The 24,634-nt window shown below is 28.9% G+C and overlaps 3 protein-coding genes across 3 annotated transcripts; 2 read left to right on the top strand and 1 right to left on the bottom strand.

The window, feature by feature from the left end:
• Positions 1 to 422: 422 nt before the first annotated feature.
• Positions 423 to 1,605, top strand: MKS88_000873 (uncharacterized protein; the record flags this gene model as incomplete). The annotated part of the gene is made up of 3 exons (XM_067219515.1): positions 423 to 707; positions 957 to 1,156; positions 1,416 to 1,605. 3 exons carry the CDS (start codon positions 423 to 425, stop codon positions 1,603 to 1,605), a joined length of 675 nt encoding a protein of 224 aa, XP_067075241.1.
• A 1,447-nt stretch (positions 1,606 to 3,052) lies between these two features.
• Positions 3,053 to 12,940, bottom strand: MKS88_000872 (pre-mRNA-processing-splicing factor 8; the record flags this gene model as incomplete). The annotated part of the gene is made up of 2 exons (XM_067219514.1): positions 3,053 to 12,658; positions 12,890 to 12,940. 2 exons carry the CDS (start codon positions 12,938 to 12,940, stop codon positions 3,053 to 3,055), a joined length of 9,657 nt encoding a protein of 3,218 aa, XP_067075240.1.
• Positions 12,941 to 17,445: 4,505 nt separating this feature from the next.
• MKS88_000871 (uncharacterized protein) lies at positions 17,446 to 24,303 on the top strand (the record flags this gene model as incomplete). The annotated part of the gene is made up of 1 exon (XM_067219513.1): positions 17,446 to 24,303. One exon carries the CDS (start codon positions 17,446 to 17,448, stop codon positions 24,301 to 24,303), a length of 6,858 nt encoding a protein of 2,285 aa, XP_067075239.1.
• Between the last annotated feature and the right edge of the window lie 331 nt (positions 24,304 to 24,634).

The raw sequence follows: 24,634 nt of genomic DNA, 5'->3' as shown, positions 1-24,634 counted from the left end.
CACTTTTTTTTTTTTTTTTTTTTATATTACTATAAATTTATTTGAATAATTGAAAAAAAAAAAAAAAATATTACATTCTATTGGTATTCTTTTCTAATTTAGCTTTTTCTTTTTTGATGAGCGCTACAACTGTCAGTTTTTTATATTCCCATATATATATATATATATATATATGTAATAAAGAAAAAGTACTTGTTTAGTAATACCAATTTATTTGTGCAATCTTTTCTGTTGTTTTATTTATGTTCACTACTTTTATTATATAATATATATATATATACATACATATTTATATTTATAGCAAAAGTTTATTAAACCATATTTGTGGAAATACGCTAATTTGTTCTATTTCTCTTTAATGTAAGACTTACATAGCATCTTTTATTATTTTTTTTTTTTTTCTGTTTTCCATCTTCTTTAAAATGAATGAGAAAAATATAAAAGAAAAATTAAATGTCTCAATTAATCATTTAAACAAGAGAAAGCTAAAATTTGAGATAAAAATATTTCCTATAGAAAAAACAGTTTATGAGATATTTAATATTTTTTCAAAAAGGATGAAGAAGAAATTAAAACTAACCTTGATAAAATTAAAAAGAAAGAAAAAGAAATGTGATAAGTGTTCAGAACAAATCGATACATTCAACCCTTTTCTTACGTATGATATAGATGTAAATAAAACATCCTTTTCCCTTCTCAAAATAGAAGTAAGAAACGAAAAGGAAAAAGGAGTGTAAAATGAACACACTGAGCTTGTATTTATTATTTATTTTTTTTTTTTTTACATGTATGTAAAAAGTGAGTATAGTGATATGCGTTTACCCTCACATATACATGTTCAGTGTTAATAGAACGAATGCCTTATGTTGTAATGTATAAAATTTATTGAAATAAAATTTTTTTTTTTCCCTTTATCTCTTTGTCATTTTTCTCTCACACCTCCCCCCCATTTGTAGGTCTACTGTTCCAAATGTTACACGATAAAGAATTTTTCAGCATTCTCAAATGAATTATATAAAAATGTTAACTCAGATGATTTTTTGAATTTTTCCCCACTTTATCAGCATTATTATAATGTAAATAACTTAGAAATACAAAACAAAAATATTCTCGAAAATGATATAAACACTCACTTTACAATTTCGGTATTAGCAAAGTAAGATAGAGCTTGTCAAAAAAAAAAAAAAAAAAAAAAAAAGGGATTTATGTTTGTCGCTAGCTATATGATACGTGTATGGGTTTACGAATGTGCGTCTGCCTCTATAGACGTATGTATACATGTATATATACATGTATGTATCATGTGTGCATGTGTGTGTATTTTCATTTTTGCAGCGCTTAACCATTTTAATGAATCTTTATTTTCCTATTTTCAAGATTGTATATGTTGAATTTTATTTTTTTTTCTCCCTTAGAAATTTAAGATGGAGTTGCTGTACTCCACATAACACTTATGACGAATTTCTAGAATTTACATTGAATAGTCAAGAATCGAAAGAAAGAAGTATTATGAATGAAGATATACTAAGGAAAAGAAAAGTAAAAGAGGCATTATTAACACATATTACCAATGACAAAAAAAAGAAAAAAAGGGTGATCAAATAGAAGTATAGTTGAAAATACTTGCACAAGAATAGCTAAGGTACATGAACAAAAATTAATTCTTGCCCTGCTACGTGGTTATATGTTTATAAATATGTAAACATGTGCGTACATGTGTATGTAAATTTTTCTGAATTTTTAATTAAAAAAATATGACCCAGGAATAATGCCAGTACTTAATTTATTTGCACTTTCCATCAGTGGCATTAAGTTTGTCTAGTGTTCAATATGTTTGGGAAGCAATATATTTGTACATTTAATAGGAAATATATACATGTGTATATATTATGTATATATCTCTGTGTATATGTGAATGAGTGGAAGGATGGAAGGGTGGAATGGACATGTATATGTAATACATATACGAGTGATTGTACGTATATGTGAACATGCGTACACACGTGTATATATTTGTTTAAGAACCTTTTACATCATTCTCCATTTTTGTTTTTGTTTTCCCTTTTTTCCAAAAGGAATATAAAAATATGTCTTAGCGGACATATAAACCCTTTTCATTAAATTTGAAATATCATTAGTTTATAATTATGTATTATAGATAAACGCCTTTTTTTTTTTTTTTTTTTTTTTTTATACTTTTATTATTCTTATTTTTATAATAATTTACGCGTACAAAGAAATTGTTTTGTTAAATGAAAATCACATGATAATCAGATAATCGATAACGTGAAAAGAATATATAAAAAGGAAGAGGACAATATGGGTAAAATATGTAATGAAAAAGCCTTTAACAGTGAAAAGGTGATAATATAAAAAAATGCTCTAATGTATGATAATATGTGATGGGAATTTATGTTCTTGTTTTGGCTCGAAAAAAAAGAAAAAAAAAAAAAAACAATAAAATAAAATAAATGAATAAATGAATGAATAAATGAATGAATAAATGAATGAATAAATGAATGAATAAATGAATGAATAAATGAATGAATAAATGAATGAATAAATGAATGAATAAATGAATGAATAAATAAATGAATAGATATATGAATTGATAAATGAATTGATAAATGAATGAATAAATGAATAAACAAATTAATAGATAAATGAATAAATAATAAAATGAATATATATAAAAGTAAATTTTGATTTTTAAATCATCACTGAAAAATTGTAAAATAAGCGCTCGCCTTATCCATAAGAAGAGATCCAGTATGTGTGTAAACATACTCCTCTGGAGTTAACAACGCGCTATTCAATTAGTAAGTTTTTGTATTCCCACGAATATGTACATATATGATACATGTGTGTTATATATGTTATATGTATACATGTGTGTAACTTTCCAGGCAGATGGGTCATTGGCGTGGTGTTTATTCTGAAAGTGCTTCAAGTTAACCGCTCTATGTTAATCGCTTTATGTATATAACTCTACACTGTCGGTTTATTATACAACTCTCTTTTCGACGAGTGACGACGCTGGTAAGATCCCGCCTTAAATGAAGGATGTTTCTACATCGGCCTCATCCCCATCATGTTGATCTAGTAGGGAAAATTGTAAAAAGTGATTGGGCCTATGTATGTCAGCATAAAAGGACTGGGGAATGTCTAAGTGAGCCGAGTATTTTTGATTATTGTTAAATTTAATTCCCATTAAATTGTAATTCCATATATTATCATCAGGTATTAAGAAAAAGCCAACGAACACATTTGACAGCAAAATCTGAACTTGTTCATACAAGTTGTTCATATTCGGATATGTATATAAGTCAGGGGAATTTTTTTTACTTTTAGCATAACTATAACCTTCTTCTGTTAATTTGTATGCATTGATTGTACAACTACCAGGTGTAAAGGAACAAGTAAGTATAATAGTTTTATTTTTTTCCCAAAATTTTGAAAATTCCACATTGTCATCATTGGTATCATCATCAGCAGCATCATGTTCATCTGAGGTATTGGCTTCTTTATTATTTTTTTTATTTTTTTTCATTTTACATTCTTGCAAAAATGATAAGTGTGCAACCATATCATAGGTCGTTAAGTGATTACTTGTGTTTGAACAGTTCGTTGTTTGTGTATGTATCCATCCTAGTATTTCTAAATTTTCTAAATATTTACTAGATGGTAAATAATTTGATAAAGTTACTGATTGGTAGTTCCCTATCTGAGGTGGTACAAGTATACATTTAATTTCTTTCACATACGAATTGTCAGCAGGTGATGAACCATATAAGAAACCACCTACTTGTATTTTTAAATCAGATATACAAATAAATTTTTCTAAAAGATTTTTTGCAATTACGTATGTGTAATCATTAATTGTGCTCACTGCATTCATACTACCATTTTGATTTACATTTTTTAAAGAACTATTATTATTAACATAGATATGTTTTGTTCTAAATAATAAAGAATTGTTCGCTAGATATCTTATTTTCCAATCCGTTTTTGTTGTAAATGTTTGTTGTTCATGTGGTGATAATGTTGAAACGATGATTTCTGTTCCATGCTTTGTTGTCGTTTTAGATGTAGTAACTTTCATTTGCTGTTCAATATTATCTATATTATTTTTTTCCAGTTCTGCTATTTGTTGTCTTTGGATAGATGGTGGGGTTATTTCCATACCTAATAGTATATCTCTTATTTCATTTTGTGTTAGAGAAGCAATATGTACATTATTTCTCTTTGAGTAATCATTTAGTATTAGATCCTTTAGTTGTACTTCTAAATTAATCCATTGGTTGTTATTAAAGGAAGGCCATATATGATGTGGTTGTGTAATAATATTTTTATTTGGTTGTAATAATATTTTGGATTGCTGTGGGTTTATATGTAAACTTCTAAGAATTAAAATTAATCTACTAAAAGCAGTAAAGGACGAAATGTTGTTTAACCAATCATCATATAGATTGAATAACAACATTTGTGGTTGAGTAGCTTTTAAAATGAGATCTCCTATTTTATTAAGTTTTAATAAAGCTTGAAAAGGCAAGTTCAATTCTGTTCCTTTGATAATAATATTTGGGAAATCTAATAAGTGGACTTCTAACGGATCCAGCATACCTTTTCTTGTAACAATTATTTGTTTTGGTTGTTCTTCAATAGGTAATGATCTAATCAAAGAAGCGACTTCTTCTGCTGTTTTCCATTTCGCTAGCTGAGATAAACGTTTTTGCCCTATCCATACAGAGGTATGTATAATTTTTAAAAATAATTGTCCTGTTTTGGGATTTAATATAAATATAGCACCATTAATAGGTTTAGTAGTTAAATTTCCTTCAAACGTTTTATGAATAGTAACTCTATATACATTTGTATCATCGACAAACCAAATAGTTTGAGATGAAAATAATTCGTTATAATTTTGCGTATTCAAATAAGGTTCAGTCGGTTCAGAGGAATATAACTGAAGACCTTTTCTAATTCTTTCTCTTAATACGTATAATGACGGATTGGATTGAATAATTTTTTGTAGCGCTTTTTGCATTAATGGTTTAAGGTTATTAAACCAGTTACCATAAGCTGAGTACAAATTATATGCTAAATCAACACCTATCAAAACACCAGTTAAGCATGGATATATAGACAGATTATCTGTAGTGTAGTCTAAAAATTTGGCTCTACTGTACCTTTCAATATCATGGGAATCAAAATCACCCCATCTTAGTTGGATATCTATCCAATACTGATTGGAGGTATAAGGATAGGAACTAAAAGAAGCAGGGTTGTTACTGGATTTTATTTCAGGATTGTTTGTAAATATATTATCTTCATCTGATAATAATGATGGTTTGGATATACCCCATTTATAATTTGCAAAAAGTAAGATATCAGCACATGAACTATTCATTTTGTATGATTTTCTTGGATGAATTGTTTCCTTTTGTACTGTTTCTATATCTAATAAATCGCAATTCAGATCAAACACTTGACATATATCCATGACAAGCGATTCATGTATTTTCTGCCATAAATGTGCTCTAAAAATTTGAATTAATGATATTTTCAAAGTAGGTATTTTCCCATGCATAAATATACCTGTTAAATCTAATTGTACTTGAAACCCTACATATACATTTGCTCTATTAATTGTTGGAGACCACCATAGAGTAAATCTTCTGTTAGGTATTTGGTTCAATCCACTCCTTTGTGCATTTGTTAATTTTTTATATTTCATCGATTCTTCAAAACCACTAGCTTTTTCCCAAAATAATCCTTCCCATGTTGGAAAAAAGGTACCTTTAAATAATGTATGCTCTAAAATACCTTCAACACCACCTAATGCTTGAATCATATCAGTTCTGTAATTATTTAGATTCCATAATTTTCCATCATGTCTTTGGTTAGTCCACCAGAATGGGTTACTTTTAATAATTTGATATTGCTTAAATAATTGTCTTATTCTCCATCCTTTGTCATATGCTAATGTATGTCTATCTTTTTGAAAGAGTGTATTAATCCTTGGTATACCTTTATCCCAAGAATCCTCTAAATCTTCTAAAGTAATTTTTTTATTTTGATTATGACATTCATTCCTTTTTAATGCATATTCACACCATACTCTTTGGCTTTCTAAGAATTCACTTTCCCAGGTAGATATATATCTATACAAATTTGGTATTAACTGATCATCTTCATGTGATAACCCTGCTCTAAAATGTGTTATCCTTCCATTATCTGTTTGTTTTATATATCGCAAATCAGACTCAGGTATTAATATATGCCCCATAGATAACATACCTAATCCTCCTAATTCTTTTGGGGTATAAAAAACTACTGGTGGAAAACGAGATGGCATTTTTGAATTTAAACCAATTTTAATACGTGTCTGTATTTTATTTTCACATTTTACTAGTAGATCTAGTAATTCTTCAGTATCTAATACTGCTTCTCTAAAATAAGTCATTAAACCTATTAGAGTTGTATTCCATTTATTAGCAATTTTCGTAAATGTAGTACTTCCTGATGACATTAATATTTGCCTGACTCGGTTTTCAAATCTCTTCATACTATTTTCAGACACCTTTAAATATGCTTCTGCTGTTATTTCTTTTGTTACATCATTTTGTAATTTCCATGTACCTTCTTTTCCACTTGAAGAAATGACTACATTTTTTTCATATGATTTTACATCCATATTATTTATACTGTTATTTGTATTGTTTCCCCCTTTTTGATTACCACCTTCTTCTTCACCATTTAACTCCTTCTTATTATACTCATTGATATATGATGTGTACATGTTAATACCATAACTTAATTGCCTTATTTTTGGTAATATACGTACTTCAAATCCCGCAATGGAAAATAAAAGATTAGGATTATCTTTCGAATAAACACTTACAAAAGTATTATAATGGTCCCAATCTAAAGAGGTTAAAGATCTAGGTATTCTATTTTGTATTTCCCAAAAGGTTGCTCTACCTAAATTTACATCATGTTTCATTTTTCTCATTCGACAATCTCTAGGCCAACAAGTTTTATTATTATAACCAACAATATTTTCATTATTTGGATCTGGATTTTCTGTCAAAAATTTTTGTATCAAATCTTTAGATTCATCATTAGTAAACTTAAATAATATCCATATTTTGTCTACATATCTACAATATAACCTGATAGGATGTCTTGTTTCTATTTGTACATTTTGAAAACTTAAAAACTGATTAATGTCGTTATATGGACCTGCAATATCGTAGGCTCTAGTTAAACCTAATATGAGTAAATCTATTATAATAGTGTAATACTGGAAAACAAAAGATGAAAACTGTAATCCTCGGATAATACCAAAAGAATTAATATGATTCATATCTTTAAATGTAATATTCGTATTATTTTTTGCTGTTATATAATCAGCTATATTATGATCTACAATTAAACGTAATAATCTATTTAATAGTGTTAAATCAATCTTTTCATATATTTTACTAAACTGTGTTTGTAACATGACAACACATTCATTATTTTTGGTTTCCCATATATTATGTAAATTATTTATCCCTTGACACATTTTATATACTAGTAATGGCTGTGGTTCATTATCAGATGGTTTCACCCAATTTGGAAACAGATTTCTCAAATCCCCTTCATACCATAAGTACTGATCTAAATATGCATCTGTAATTTTTTCTAATGGATCTACTTCATACACAGGTACTAAATGGGTGTATAAATCTAAAAATGAAATAGATATTTCCTTAAATGCTCTTTGTGTTAGTAAATGCCTCTTAATTCTTGACAGTGTTTCATACGGGTTATCATACGCTTGTTCGATAAAACCTAGTTCTTCTCTCTGAGATTGGTTTAGCCTATTTTTAACAGTAAATGTTTCTTTTAATTTTTCTAAAGCTAAAATTAATAACTTTGTATCATGTTTATAATTTAATGGTGGAAAGGGAATATGAGTAAATTTACGAGACTCAAACCAGTGAATAGCAGTAGTATACAGAGCGACAGCTTCCTCTCCTGTAACGTATGGCCCATCTTTTAAATATTCATGTTGTCTTTCTTGTTCAGCCTTTAACCATAATCTTGTTAATCTACCTAAATTTTTTTTACATACTGTTTTATCTACAGTTGCACCTCTTTTAATTCTTTCTCTATTATAATAAGTCGCATTTATCCACCAATCAGATTTCAATTTAATATAACGAATGATAATATTTTCTACTGGTAATGGTAAACCAACAACTTTCCATGGAATATTTGCTTTCCAGCATCTCCAAGCTTCACTTAAATGTTGTAATATTAACCTAGCTTTGCTCTTATTATTTTTTAATCCAGCTGGAATCATATCAATAATATCATGCATGACAGCGGCTCTTAATTCTAAGTCGAAATGACTTTCCACTCTTTGTTTTGTTACTGTTTTAGCAATACCTTTAGACACTCTTCCTTCAAATTGTCTAGCCAGCAGATTACTTAACCATCTTTCTAATAAAGGTATTACCCCCCTTAGGAAAAATATCCATACTCTCCATAGTGGCGCCCATAAACCACAACCTGGACCTTTTCCAACAGACCCTGTGTTAAATCTGTAATATATTAAATGCTTTAAATCTTTACACATCCTTACTTGTCTCATCAATCTATATTTATATCTATACATTCCTGTTAATTGACCAACATGTGAAAAGATATACTGAATACCATCTGCCAATTGATATGCATCAATATTTCCTAACCTATACTGTACATGTGAATCTACTATAGATTTTGTTAATCTTAATATCTCTCTACATAAATGAAAAGCATTACCAAAACGAGATTTCTTCCTCTCTTTTGTAGTTAAAGTCTTTACGGGCTTTAAGTTAAAATTATAATCTAGATGTAAATAATTCAAATTCTTACGATGTATCAATAAATTTAACATGTTATATCCTTGTCTACAAACTTGTAAACCTACTTCCACCCAATCCATCTCTGTGCATTGAAAAAATTTCGTACTTTTGAATATTCGAAATAAGTATTTTTTTTTCATGCTTTTTGGTCTTTTTGAATGTAAATGATTCAACACCCAACACTTAAGAAGTTTTTGATAAGATACTCTTACTTTAACCGGATATTTTGTTGATATATGTTCCTTAAACCATGACTGAACCAGTGGTATGTCAATCCCTCTTCTTGTGTACCCACATTTTTTATTAAATGGATATGGTGCATGATATAGCTGAATTCCATTAATAGTTCTTTCAGTGTATAAGGGATAGTCATGCAATAGGGGAAGCATACCATAAACTACATTTTTAACAGTTATTTTGTTCTTTTTTCTCTTTCTTTTTTCACCTTCTTTTGCAGTCTCCCCGCATTTCTCCATCTCATCCCGCTTATACTGCATATGTTTATCATCTAGTTGCCCCTTCTTTTGCTTCTCATCCATTCCTTCGTTTTCCCTTTCCGTCTGCTCCTCCTCACCTGAGTTATCTTCCATGTCGTGGTACGGGTTTCTCCTCTTCTTATTGTTTTTATAATCCTTTTTCGAGCTATTATCACATGAATAATTTTCCAAGGTAGTGTTGTCCATTTCATATTGGTCTTCATCTTTATACTTGTTCGTTCTGCTACTCAAGTTGTTCGAGTTGTATTTGTTGCTGGATACGTTCGTATCACTGTTATCAATGCTGTCATTGCTTGTACTTAACTTTGGTTTCCGCTTCTCGTTATGCTTTCCCCTGTCGATATTACTGTCGCTACTGCTATTGTTCATGCCGCTTCCACTACCCTCATCATTTTCTGTCCCCTCATAACTGGAACTGTACCCCTTCTTTTTACCCCTCTCAGATTCTCTTTTTCCTTCCCTTTTTTTCCTTTTCCCTCTTTCATCTTTTCCATCTTGGTTGTCTTTTTTTGAGATTTCTTTTTTTCTGCTTTTTTTTTTCCTCTTATCGCAATATTTCTCATTTAGGAAGTCGCTATTACTGCTATGACTTCGGTGGTGGTTAACTTCCTCTTCGTCTTTCTCCTCCTTTCCACTTTGATTTTTACACTTCTCACTACGTTCGACATGTGTGTCCTTGTTTCTTCTGTTTCTCATTTGATCAAACGATTTGTCATATGTATCTTCATAAACAATTTCTTTTCTGGTATATGTTAAGTAGAAATCATCCAAGTCTGATTTTTCATTATGAAGATTATTGAATTTTCTAATTTTGTAGGAAGGAATAGGATTAACAATTAGATCAAAATAAAAAGGAGGCAAATCAATATCTTCTAACTTAATGTAAACACACATAGGTGAGTGATATTTACTCACTGCAATTTTTCTAGGTCTGTTATTATATAAATATGGGAAAGCAATTTTATATTCTGTTCTAATTGGTTGCCGTATAATAATTTTGTTAATATCATTAAACTCATTCCAATCTTCATCATCTTCATATATATCTCTATATAATGGTTCGAATTTTGGTCCTCCGGGTATTGCCATATTTAATGCTTTGGCAGTATAAAATGATTTGAGATTAAATAGGTAAAAATAATTATCATCTTGAAAGTCACTAAAGAGCTGATTACCTAATCTGTATAGAACACCCATTTGTTCTAATGATAATTTATACTTCTTATAACTGGTACCTTTAATATGATTTTTATTATATAATAACGGTTTAGAATCATAAAACCAATCAATAACACTTTTATCTTCTTCTTTATCTAATTTCATTTGTATACATTCTAAGGGTTCTATATCTAATATATTGTCTGCATAATCTAGTGGTGGTTCTTCATCATCAAAAGGTGGAAATCTCATTCTTTTAAAATGTTTTCTATCTCTTTTTTCTCTTCTCATCATAATCCACATGGTACCCCATTGAGCTATATACAATGGATCTATAACAACAAATATTTCATTTACAAATGTAATTGCACCACTTATATGATATATCACTTTTGTATTTTTTATTTGTTCCCATGGCATAGGTATATTTTCTAATAACTTAAATACTGCATGAGGAATATATTTTAGAGCTCCTAAATAAACTCGTTTATCATATCTATATTTTTTATTACTCATATCACCATGTTCTTTTACAATTGTTCTCAAATGCTCACACGGCATTTCTTCTTTTTCTTCTACAACACCAAATTTTTTCTTTTTTGCATATTTTTTACTATTCAACATTTTCCATTTCCTAGCTTTTTCTTTAATTATAGAAAATTCTTTAGATCTATACATAGGATTCATAAAACCGTTAGCACCCTCCATTCGCATATTATTCATATAATATCCTTCTTCTCCTTCTATATCTTCATCCTCATTATTTGTTTTATGTTTTTTTTTTTTTTTCTTTTTCTGTTTTTTGATCTTTCCATTTTTTTGTATATATTCATCTTCCGTTTCTTCTTCATTGTTTTTTTTATCTACGTGCATGCCATTTTCTTTGTTATTAAAAGGGTAGAACCCACCCTCCTCTTCTTCTTTTGCATTGAAATACATGGATGATGAAATAACGTCATCAGTACTACTATTATTGGTATTGTTGTTGTTTTCCCCTTGTTGTGCCGCTTCCGTGTTATGCATTTTCATATAATTAGGAAAATGTAAAGACTGATGTGGAGGTAAGTAAAAGGATGTGTTTATCCCTTGTATGTTACCATTAATAGTTCCACTACTATTTTGCATATATGGAGGTCTATTATTGAACGTCATACTATCCACATTTTGATGATACGCATTATGATTATTCATAGTACTTGCACCTTTAAGATTTTCCATTGAACTTCCCATTTTATTATTTTTCATTTTTACACCTGACATTTTCATCATAAAGGGGGGTGGAGGAAGGTTCATCATGTTCGGCAAAAGGTGGCTTATATTGGGGGGTAGATAATTCATATTCAGCGGCATATTAGGCATGTTCGGTGGCATACTATACATATTCGGTGGTATGCTATGCATGTTTGGTGGTATGCTATGCATGTTTGGTGGTATGCTATGCATGTTTGGTGGTATGCTATGCATGTTTGGTGGTATGCTATGCATATTTGGTGGCATATTATGTATATTTGGAGGCATATTATGCATGTTTGGAGGCATATTATGCATGTTTGGAGGCATGCTATGTATGTTCGGTGGTAGGTTAAGCATATTCGGTGGCAGGTTCGCCATATTCGGTGGTAAATTTGTCATATTCGGTGGTAAATTTGTCATATTTTGTGGCAGGTTCGACATATTTTGTGGGAATGAGTTCATACTATGCATAAAATTGTTAACATTGCTGGGGGCAGTTTTTGCATTTTCTTGTAGACTATTATTCATATTAAGGTCATTTTTGTACTGTTGATTATTATAATACGTACTATTAATAGCATTATTTTGTAGGTTCATATTATGCATGGGCATATTGCTGGGTATATTAGGAGCTCCTATACTTGATGCATGCCCTTGCAAATTAGTATTATTCATCAAGTTTGATGGATCATTTGTATTTCCTGTTTGACCATTGGAATTATTGGTAAAATTATGAGGATCCTTATTTATATTAACTACACCGTTTTCATTATTGCATGTCATACTTTTGTTTTCTTCATAATTGTTGCTAGTCCTTGTATCTGTGTAGCCTTCACATGGCTGTGCTAGATTTAAGCCATTATTAACCCCCTAAAAATGGAAATATAATTTTTGAACATATACTGTGCATAAAATTTTGAAAAATTCATGAATTTTTTTGAGAGCTTTTATTTTATATGAACATGGGTGGTTAAAAAAAAAAAAACAAAAAAGAATTTTCTCTTTTGTTATGGAGATAAAGAAAAGATATACACGCGTGTATACATGTACATATATGGATTTTTCTTATCATATGCATGACACGTCCATATCTATTCTTACATCGTTCGCGTTATCTTCTGTGGACTGTTCACAAGCTCCATTATGGTTCATTTTAAAATGGCGAAAAGGTAGTGCAACCGCTTACACGTACATATATATATGTATACATAATACATATGTACTTATATATATATATACATATATATACACATAAATGTATATACATATACAAATACGTACATATATATATACATATATATAATATGCGTATGATTCTTATTCGGTATAATATCTTTCCCAAAACTCTTATAACTCTTTAAAAAAGGTACTATCTTTATATGACAAAAAATTTGAAAGAAGAATATAGTTTTAAATTTTTTTTAAACGTTTTTATATCATTTGTGAAATATATTATATGGTTATACATGATGATGTAACATAAAGGATATAATATATTCCTTTTTTTAAAAAGAATAAAAAAAAAAAAAAAAAAAAAATTGAACACAAATATATTTTGCTTTAATTTCATGAAAGTATGATGAAAAAATGAAATAAAAAAAATAATCTTTAAATTAGTTCATTCTCAGCAACGTACGAAAAAGTTTTAATGTTTTTATATGTTGCATTTATTGAAAAAAATGAAAAACGTGCATAAGTAAAGAGTAAGAAGAGAAAGGACTAAAGAAAGAAAAAAATATAAAACATTGCCTTGGCTCTTAATATATATTTGTACAAACATGTGATTAGTAGTTTATTAACGTTTCCCTATTTGCATTTTAAAGAGCAGTAATAAATAAGCATTTACAAGAAGTTTTAAAAATGTCGCCTTATCTTTTCTCGTATGTACATAATATATATATATATATATATATATATATATATATATATAATATATATATATATATATATTTATTTTTTATTTATTTATATATACCTACTTAATGCATATTAAGGCACAAAATAATAGTGTAACTCCAATAAGAGTAAAAAGGAGGTATGAATTTTTTATTTTTACCATAAACGGTATTCTACATATTTATATAACATATAATAAAAAAAAAAAAAAATGCATCCATAGTATTTATTATTACTGTGCAATTGTATTTATTAAAACACATTCCTCCGTTGAATGTGATATTTGATTCCATTTTTACGGAAACTATGGAACTAAAAAATAGTAGCATAGTAGTGAAATGAATAAAATAATGCAAAAAATAAGTGAATAGGTTAAAAAAAAAAGGAAACGACACGATGTAGTACAACAAACAAGTGTCAAAATATGCGTTAAACCATCCCCGAAAAAATTAATTTCCTTTTATTTTTGTAACTAAAATGGAAATTACTATAAATGACAAAATAGGAATGGGGATTAAGATATTGCTTAAGAACTGCTAGAAAAATGGCAAGGCTAAAACAAACGGAAATAGTTACATATGCGTTATGGATAGTTTAAGTAACAACTTAGAGCTTAATTTTATGCACTTCTATATATGTATATATATATATATATATATATATATGTATATAGATAGATAGATATATTCAACGTGACTATTTGCTTTTAAGTTGTACATTAGAAAGCACAAGGTAACGTTTTAATTTTTGCAACAGACTAGATATGTCCCCCCATATCACAAAAGGCATACATATGAATTGGACTATTTCGCGTTCCGAAGTTTGTTTATAATAGTGGATCTAAACTTACATATACACATAAATTAATATAATACATATGTATATGTATGTGTACATTTGAGTTCCCCTTTAAATAGCAACTTGCAAATATTTAGGTGTGCTATAATTAGGAGTTACTACAGGACACAATAGAGTATATAATAAAAAAATTATATGTGTAATGATTTGTTCCCTTTTTTTTTTTTTTTTTTTTTCTTATAGTGTATTGAAAAAAGCTACAATGAAGCAATTTTAACAAATCGTTATATATAAGTAAAAAAAATAAAAAATAAATTATCCAGCAGAGAGATCAATATCCATACATATGATTATTAAAATGTGGGTACTTATATCACAGTTGTATAAAGCTCAAAAATTTGCCCATACAGTGCTTATTACTTTTTTAAAAAAGGAAAAATATATATGCCTATATAAAACGTTCACCTTATGCACACATTCGTAGCTAGAACATATAAGCATGTAAGCTATCATACGTTATGTTACCACGTAGGCGATACAATAATTTTTAAATCCTTAAAAACATATCTTTTTGATGACCCTTCTTTTCTTCCACACTTATGTTGTATTCACTTAATAAATGAATATTTTAATTTAACCATTGCGGGTTAACGTTTACGCATATATATACTTGTATTTGTACACATATATTACAAAGCTATAAATACAAATATATTTTTCCAAAAAAATAAAATAATTTGCCAAGAGATGTATTTGCACTTTTCCTATAATATATATCCTTTTTTGAAAACAACATTTTGGTAACACATTCCCCTGACTTTTTGTGAGTTTTTCAATTGCCCCTTTTTAAGATAAAACTTTTTTTAGTATTTTTTTTGTTTTTTTTCTTTTATTCCATATGTATAGCACATCAAAAATATAATTGAAAAGATTATATATATTTTTTTGTATTTTGCCGAACATTTTATTTTATATATCACAGTCAAACGATAATGCACAGTTTGGAACGATAAATAAAAAAAATAAACAAACAAACGAGCGAATGTACAAATAAAATAAATAAATAAAATAAAATAAAAGGCAAGTACAAAATAGAGAAAATTCTGAATGTTTAAGATATAAGTACGCCCATTTAACAAAAAATTAACCCGTTTTCCTTTTTTTTCCTTTAACATCCATATTTTGAATGTATAGTGGCCCTTTTTTTTTTTTTTTTTTTTTTTTAAACTTCTAATATCAGACTGTTCTCATATTTTTGCAAACATAATATCACGGACAAAACATTATATATTGAAGACAAAAGATGAGGTCAAAATAAGTAGCTCATAAAAATTAACCACATGAATTTAAAAAATTTTGATTGCTCAATTTTGATTTATCGTGAAGATGCCTTAACATATAACTTTTGAATTATTCATCACCCAGTGATAATATATTTTACACTTACTCACATATCGAACATGTATGAGAATACTATAATTGATGAAAAAGGAAGAAGAAAAATACACCAAAAAAAATAAAATAATAGAATATAATGATAAAATAAAGTAATAGTACAAAATAATATAGTAAAATAATATAGCAAAATAATATAGTAAAGTAATATAGCAAAATAATATTGTAAAACAATATAGCAAAATAATATAGCAAAATAATATAGCAAAATAATATTGCAAAATAATATTGCAAAACAATATAGCAAAATAATAAAACAAAGATAAACCAAATGAAGAGGGAACAAAAGTGTATCTATCAAAAATGTAAGTTCATTGGAGGGGGTGGGTGCAAAATAAGTTTAAGAAAAATTAGATTATAATAGAAATTATCTTAGTTAAGTACTTCTAAATGGTGCAATATGTTTCTTTTTTTTTTTTTTTTTTGGCGTGGGTGTCGTATATGTGCGTTCATATCAATATAATATTTACTTGACAATTTTAAATAATAATTACCCCTTATATGGCGTCTTCCTGTTCAATCCTCATAGTGTATGTGCTGAACTATTTTGGAAAAATGGTTCGATAAACTCGTATAGTAGTTTCATTTACTTTAATAATAGACATTTTCCTTTCGGAATACATATAAGAGTTGTAGTAACCACAAAGAAAGAGATCGTCCACATCAATGTCGCTCCAAAACTTACACAGTTGATCTCACAGTTGATATTTCATTAATCTGCATGTGCAAGAAATAAATTAATATTGCAAAAAATTTTAAGTGGCTCCAGTTACGTTTATCCAATTTCCTTGTGTTTTAAGGCGTCTCTCTGATCATAGATTCATGTATACACACGAGCGGATATGTACATTTGTGTGTACATATGCATGTGTGCAAAAATCTACATATCATAATGTAGTATCATTGTTGGGGTTTATCTACTAAGGTCTTTATTTCTTCCTCTGACATGGTCGAAGTGGCCAAATATCGAAGTTTGCATTAAAAGAGGTTGCGAGCATGTATGAATGTTCATATGGTTTTATATATTTATATGTACACAACCACTCACCGATGTGCGGATGTATGTATGCTTATTTATTGTGTCGCAAAAGAAAGAATGTTAACAAAATTATTAAAACATTTCATTTATAATTAATCGACAAAGATATAAAAAAAAAAAAAAAAAAATCATTATAAATATAACAAAAAGGAAATTATTTTTATTAAGGAATATATTCTTATTTTATTCTATTTCATTTTATTTTGTTCTATTTTGGTTTATTTTATTCTGTTTCGTTTTATTTTATTCTATTCTGGTTTATTTTATTCAGTTTCGTTTTATTCTATTTTGCTTTATATTATTGTGTTTCGTTTTATTTTATTCTATTTTATCCTATTTCGTTTTATTTTATTCTATTTTATCCTATTTCGTTTTATTCTATTTTGCTTTATATTATTGTGTTTCGTTTTATTTTATTCTATTTTGCTTTATTATTATTTTTTTTTTTCTCGATATATGCTTACAAAACATGAAAGAAGCTGTAGGAAATACGTCGCTGAAGAGAATAATTCTTCTTTCTCTTTTCGTTCTCGTAGCAAAGTATATGGAATATTCTTCTATAAAAAAAAGGCATATAACAAAACATAATTATGATGATAACCGTCGAACGGAGTCTACTACTTTAACTAACACCCATACTACTGTATGTAGTAATAAAGAAAATAAAAACCTGGCTGCTTCAAAAAATTTTACAAATATAGCGAATATGACGAATTTTACGAATTTTGCGAATATAACAAATATTCATGAAAACTGTCCCTTTTATGTACCACACATTTCAGCTGATGATGGAAAAAAAGGCAATAAAAAAGTATACACAAATAATGGACACCATATAGTACCTCATAAAAAAATAATATATATGCCGATTGAAAAACAAGATAATGTCAAAGCATCTGGATTTTTACTTTTTACTGAAAAAAAGGACAATTCATTTTTCTATGGGTATAATAATGATATATATTATACGAATGAGAAGGAAGAATTTTGGCTGTTTCATATTGTTAGCACAATTCTAAATAGAGTGAAACATTTTTCTAATACTATGTTCAGTAGAACAGTACAACTGATTCATATTTTAATAAACACTTCTGATCAATCTGACCATTCTAACTACTCTGTCCATTCTGACCACTCCAATAATCGAACGAGCGAATTTGAAGAAAATTTGTTTTTTCAAAAGAATGAACATACAAATAGTATTCAACCTTTTAGTTGGAAAAGAAGAATTTATAAAATTTTGGCTTATCTTGCTCATAAATTTTTTCCAAAAGTATTTATAAATATGGATAATGAATCTATTTATAAAAACCTTTTTCCTTCACTTAATTATGAACATAATATTATAGAAGTGGCATCTACCCCATATATGCATAATGATGAATATGTCAAAATAGCATCTAAAGAGAGACATGTAAAAGCACATTCAGAAGGTTCATCTATACATAAAAAAGATTTATACTCCAATGCAGATAACTGGCTGACTACAAGTGTAACCAATACATATTCTTCCGATGATCTTAAAAAAAAGGAAAAAATGTATGTTCATTTGAATGACGTAAAAAATGAAACTAACATTATTATCAAATTGGTTAAAGAAGTACCACACGATGGTAATAATGGACAGAAAACGCAAAACACGAATTATCAAAATCATAAATTCTGTCAAGGGGGAATGGCAATACTGTCGAAAAAGGTGAGGAGAATATTATCATCTAACTACAATTTAGTAAGTAATAAAGATGAAAGCAGCGATAGTGATGATGGTTATACAATTGATATTAAATTTGTAAAAGAAACTTCAGGTAAAACAAGGTATCTGCCATTAGGTCATAAAGATAAGGAAGATAAGAAAGATAAGAAAGATAAAAAGAAATGCAGGATCTTATCAGAAGATAAAGAAAACACCGATAAAAGTTCAGATAGTGACGATGATAAAAAACACGATGATAATTCTAATGAGCGAGAGAGAGAAAATCAACTAAATGGAAGTGGCCCCCCAAGGGATACAAAACCATGGAGGTGTAGGTTGTTATTAGAGAATGGAGAAGGAACACATTATTCAAACAGTGAACAAGATGACGAAGGGAAAAATGCAAATGTAGTAAATAAGACAAATTATAGGATTTTATCAGAGGAAGAAGAGAGAGAACATGGAGATGGAGATTCAGACAGTGAAAGGAACGACAATGCTAAGAATGACAATGATAAAAATGAAAATGACAAAAATAATGAAGGAAATAAAACAAGTTATAGAATCCTATCAGAAAATAAAGAGAAAGAAGGAGATGGAGATTCAGACAGTGAAAGGAACGACAATGATAATAATGACAATGATAAGAATGAAAATGAAAAAAATAATGAAGGAAATAAAACAAGTTATAGAATCCTATCGGAAAATAAAGAGAAAGAAGGAGATGGAGATTCAGACAGTGAAAGGAACGACAATGATAAGAATGACAATGATAAGAATGAAAATGAAAAAAATAATGAAGGAAATAAAACAAGTTATAGAATCCTATCAGAAAATAAAGAGAAAGAAGGAGATGGAGATTCAGACAGTGAAAAGAATGACAGTGAAAGGAATGACAATGATAAAAATGAAAATGAAAAAAATAATGAAGGAAATAAAACAAGTTATAGAATGCTATCAGAAAATAAAGAGAAAGAAGGAGATGGAGATTCAGACAGTGAAAAGAATGACAGTGAAAGGAATGACAATGATAAGAATGAAAATGAAAAAAATAATGAAGGAAATAAAACAAGTTATAGAATCCTATCGGAAAATAAAGAGAAAGAAGGAGATGGAGATTCAGACAGTGAAAAGAATGACAGTGAAAGGAATGACAATGATAAGAATGAAAATGAAAAAAATAATGAAGGAAATAAAACAAGTTATAGAATCCTATCAGAAAATAAAGAGAAAGAAGGAGATGGAGATTCAGACAGTGAAAGGAACGACAATGATAAGAATGACAATGATAAGAATGAAAATGAAAAAAATAATGAAGGAAATAAAACAAGTTATAGAATCCTATCGGAAAATAAAGAGAAAGAAGGAGATGGAGATTCAGACAGTGAAAGGAACGACAATGATAAGAATGACAATGATAAGAATGAAAATGAAAAAAATAATGAAGGAAATAAAACAAGTTATAGAATCCTATCAGAAAATAAAGAGAAAGAAGGAGATGGAGATTCAGACAGTGAAAAGAATGACAGTGAAAGGAATGACAATGATAAAAATGAAAATGAAAAAAATAATGAAGGAAATAAAACAAGTTATAGAATGCTATCAGAAAATAAAGAGAAAGAAGGAGATGGAGATTCAGACAGTGAAAAGAATGACAGTGAAAGGAATGACAATGATAAGAATGAAAATGAAAAAAATAATGAAGGAAATAAAACAAGTTATAGAATCCTATCGGAAAATAAAGAGAAAGAAGGAGATGGAGATTCAGACAGTGAAAAGAATGATAGTGAAAGGAATGACAATGATAAGAATGAAAATGAAAAAAATAATGAAGGAAATAAAACAAGTTATAGAATCCTATCAGAAAATAAAGAGAAAGAAGGAGATGGAGATTCAGACAGTGAAAGGAACGACAATGATAAGAATGACAATGATAAGAATGAAAATGAAAAAAATAATGAAGGAAATAAAACAAGTTATAGAATCCTATCGGAAAATAAAGAGAAAGAAGGAGATGGAGATTCAGACAGTGAAAAGAATGATAGTGAAAGGAATGACAATGATAAGAATGAAAATGAAAAAAATAATGAAGGAAATAAAACAAGTTATAGAATCCTATCAGAAAATAAAGAGAAAGAAGGAGATGGAGATTCAGACAGTGAAAGGAACGACAGTGAAAGGAATGACAATGATAAAAATGAAAATGACAAAAATAATGAAGGAAATAAAACAAGTTATAGAATCCTGTCAGAGATTGAAGAATGGAAGGAAGGTTTAGACGATGATAAAAAGAAGGAAGAAGGCAAAAAAGATGCTAAAAGTTTATATACATTAACAAAAGGAAGTAAAGGCTTGGTGTCATCAAAGGATAACATTGAAGAAATTAAGAATAACAGTAATGAGGAAAAAAAAAATAAAAAGAAAAGGTCGTGGGTATTAATAGGAAATAATTCTGAGTTAAAAGGTGGCAAGAATGGAAAAGATGAGAAAGAGAATGGAGAAGACGAAAAGCAAGAAATCGAGACAGCCTCAGATAGAAAAAATGGAAAAGAAAAGAAATATACGAATGAGTATATCGATGAAGAAGAGTTAGAAGAGGAGGAAGAAGAAGAAAGAGAGGAGGAGAAAGAGAAATACAAAGATATGGACAAATGCAAAGATAATGAAAAATTCAAAGATAATGAAAAATACAGAGAGAAGGAAAAATACAAAGAGAAGGACAAATATAATGAGGAAGAAGAGGAAGAAGAGGAAGAAGAGTACGATGATGAAGAAGATGGAGATGTCAAAGAGATGAGGAAAAAGGAAATTTATAAATGTAATTATTATACATGTGATATATTAGAAACAGTAGCATCAGTTAATGTAAAATCTGATGGTGATAAGTATGATGCATTCAGTTTAGGTAACAGACATCCTGAACGTCGCCTTGATGAACGTATTAACAGATCAGATGACCCTGATAGGTGTTTAACGTATAATTGTCTATTTAATGAAAGAGAGAGTTTATTTAGAAAAGGAAATTACTATTTTATAAATCCTGGACCATATAATATTATAAAAATGAAACAAAATAAAGGAATGTTTTATTCAAAAAGTAGTTATGATTATATGAATTGTTATTCCTCATCTTTTAATGAAAAATCGACATTAGCGGATACAGCAGATGATTCTAAGAAGCGTTTAAAACAGATTGAAGAGATTATTCCAGGTTGTCTAACTGGGTTCAAGTCTGATGATGGTTATCAAAAGTTACTTACTCCTATGTTTGTACAGAATGACATATTTTTACATTGTGCTTTTAAGAATGATGCAAGTAGTGAAGTTAATGATAAACATGAATCTTTTCCTATTAAGATATATTTAAAAAAAAATTTAGACAAAACAAAAGGTTGTTCATTTCAGATAAATGAAGGGAGTAATAAAGCTTACAAAGAGTATGCTCTGAGAGAATCCTTTTTAAGTAATAAAATAATTCTAAATGATATAAATACAGGAAATGATTGTATAGTACATGCTTCAGACGAAATTGTTGGTTTCCAGTGTGGACCGCCCTACAGATTTCAAAGAAAGGATAATATTATTTTAGAAGATTATAGTGTTACTACTAATACTAGGGAAAAGTATATGATAAGGGAAGAAAGGAATGAAGACTTTGGTTTTTTCAAAACTGAACCTTTTAATTGTTTTGAATATGTTAATGACAATGAACCTGCTGAAGATGTAGTACCCGGGAGTATAGTTTTTCCTACATCCAGTATTTTAAAAGGACAAATACATACAAACCATACAAGATATATAAAATTAAGTAAACAGAGTGAAAATAAAATTGTATCGTGTTCTTGCAATTATTATAGTGCAAATAAATTGCTATACATTGGAAGGATAATAATAAAAGTTCAAAAGAGTAATAGTGTTCATTTAAATAGTCCTATTGGATTAACAAAAGATATGAGAAATTTTTCAGCAGAAAGAAAAAAAAAATTTAATTACGATTCGAAACTAGATACAGAACAATTTTATAATAATGGACATAATTTTTTTAATAATTATTATATTCGTGGTAGTACTTTGTCAGATACAGGTAGGGATATGAACAGTATGACTCATCAGGGCGAAAGGAGTAAACTCGAGGTATTATCTCAACTTAACCGTATAATGGATAAAATGAGGGTAGGAAATTTCTATAAAAAAAAAAAGAGTATATCTGGGCATTATGACCATGATGATGAATATGACCATTCGGATAGCGAGTTAGATGGTGATGACTACGGTAAATGGGATAGCCAGTGGGGTATCCACTGGGATAGTCAATGGTATAAACCCTCGGATAGCCAGTGGTATAAACCCTCGGATAGCCAGTGGGATAGACTCTGGGATAATCAGTGGTACAGGCCTTCGGGTAGACAATGGTATAGGCCCTTGGATAGACTGTGGTATAGACCCTCAGATAGCCAATGGGATAGGTACTCGGATAGACAGTGGGATGAGAACTGGGGTAACCAGTGGGATAACCATGGCGGTATTGACGTACGAAGTGACTTATTAATGGACTATGATGAAAATACAGAGAATGAACATGTAAGTTCGAAATATAAATCATTAAAAAACGCTATGGATATCCAAGACAGCATATTACAAGCAGGAAAATCCCAAAATATTGCTTTAATTAATAGGTCCAAAAATGTTAAAGTCGTATTACCAAAATATGAAGAAAAATATAACAAGTACTATGAAGAGATGATCCACCCTAAATTTATCTCATTGATATATGAAGAGAAACCTAACGTAAATGAACAAATTAATAAGTCTCTGAAACTCTTTAAAGAATACTACCCTCCTATGCTAGGGGAAACTACATCCGAAGAAGACGTTGAAGAAGAAAGGGGAGATGTGGATACACTAGATAAAGGGAAGAAATATACAGAGTATAAGAAATGGAGAGATGAAGAGAAACTGAAATGGGGATCCGACGGGGAAAATATATTGAAAGCTAAAAAGGAAAAGAAATGGTGGGATGAAAGGAAAAAGAAATGGATGACTGATGATGAAATGAAATTAATGACTGGTGCGGAAAAGAAATGGTGGGATCAAAAGAAAAAGAATTGGGATACTGACGAGGACAAGGAATGGGAAACTGATGAAGAAAAGGAGTGGGTAACGGATGATGAACAAGAAGAGGAAGCGTTTCACAAAAGAAACGATGTATCATATGCTGAAGTAACTGGAGAAGAAGTTAATAAAATGGGAAAAGGAAAATATAAAAAGAAGAAGAAAAAAAAAGAGGAAGAAAAGAGTGAAGAGGGTGGTAAAAAAAGATGGGGTGGAATGAATGGAGAACATAAATATGGAAAAAAAGATGAAGCAAATGACCAAATAAATAAAGAAGAAATAGTCGAAAAGCAGCGAGAAGTAGGGGATGAAGAAAAAGCTGCAGAAGGTGAAGAAATAGGGAGTAAACAGAAATCTGAAAAAAAGAGGAAAAGAGGGAAGAAAAAAAGAATGACAAAAAAACAAAAAAGAGAATGGGTGAAGGAAGATAAGACGAACAAATGGAATAATGAAAAAATGAAGGAAGAAAAAAGAGATGAGTGGAAGAATGAAAATATGAAGGAAGAAAAAACGAATGAGTAGGAGAATGAGAATAAGACGAATGAATGAAAAAAAGTGTAAAGAACAAAATGAACTGTATTAAACAGAAAAAAAAAAAAAAAATATAATAGGATACAATACCATACGTTAACACAACATATATAGGTTTCAGGAAAAATATGAGCCTGATATTTATATTACTAAGTATATGTATTATAGTGTATTTGGCAAAATAATAAAAAACCTCTTTGTACATTAAGTCCAAATGGATTGGATATATATGTACACAAATTTTTATCGAAATTTTTAAATTTTAATTTATGCTTTATTTATGCCTGCTATGAGCTTGTTTATTACAATATGATTAAGCGCT

This window comes from Plasmodium brasilianum, chromosome 3 (genome assembly GCF_023973825.1).
Source record: "Plasmodium brasilianum strain Bolivian I chromosome 3, whole genome shotgun sequence".
Lineage (NCBI taxonomy): Eukaryota > Apicomplexa > Aconoidasida > Haemosporida > Plasmodiidae > Plasmodium > Plasmodium brasilianum.
Note: the sequence above shows the minus strand (reverse complement) of the source record. Positions and strands in the feature narration are given on the sequence as shown.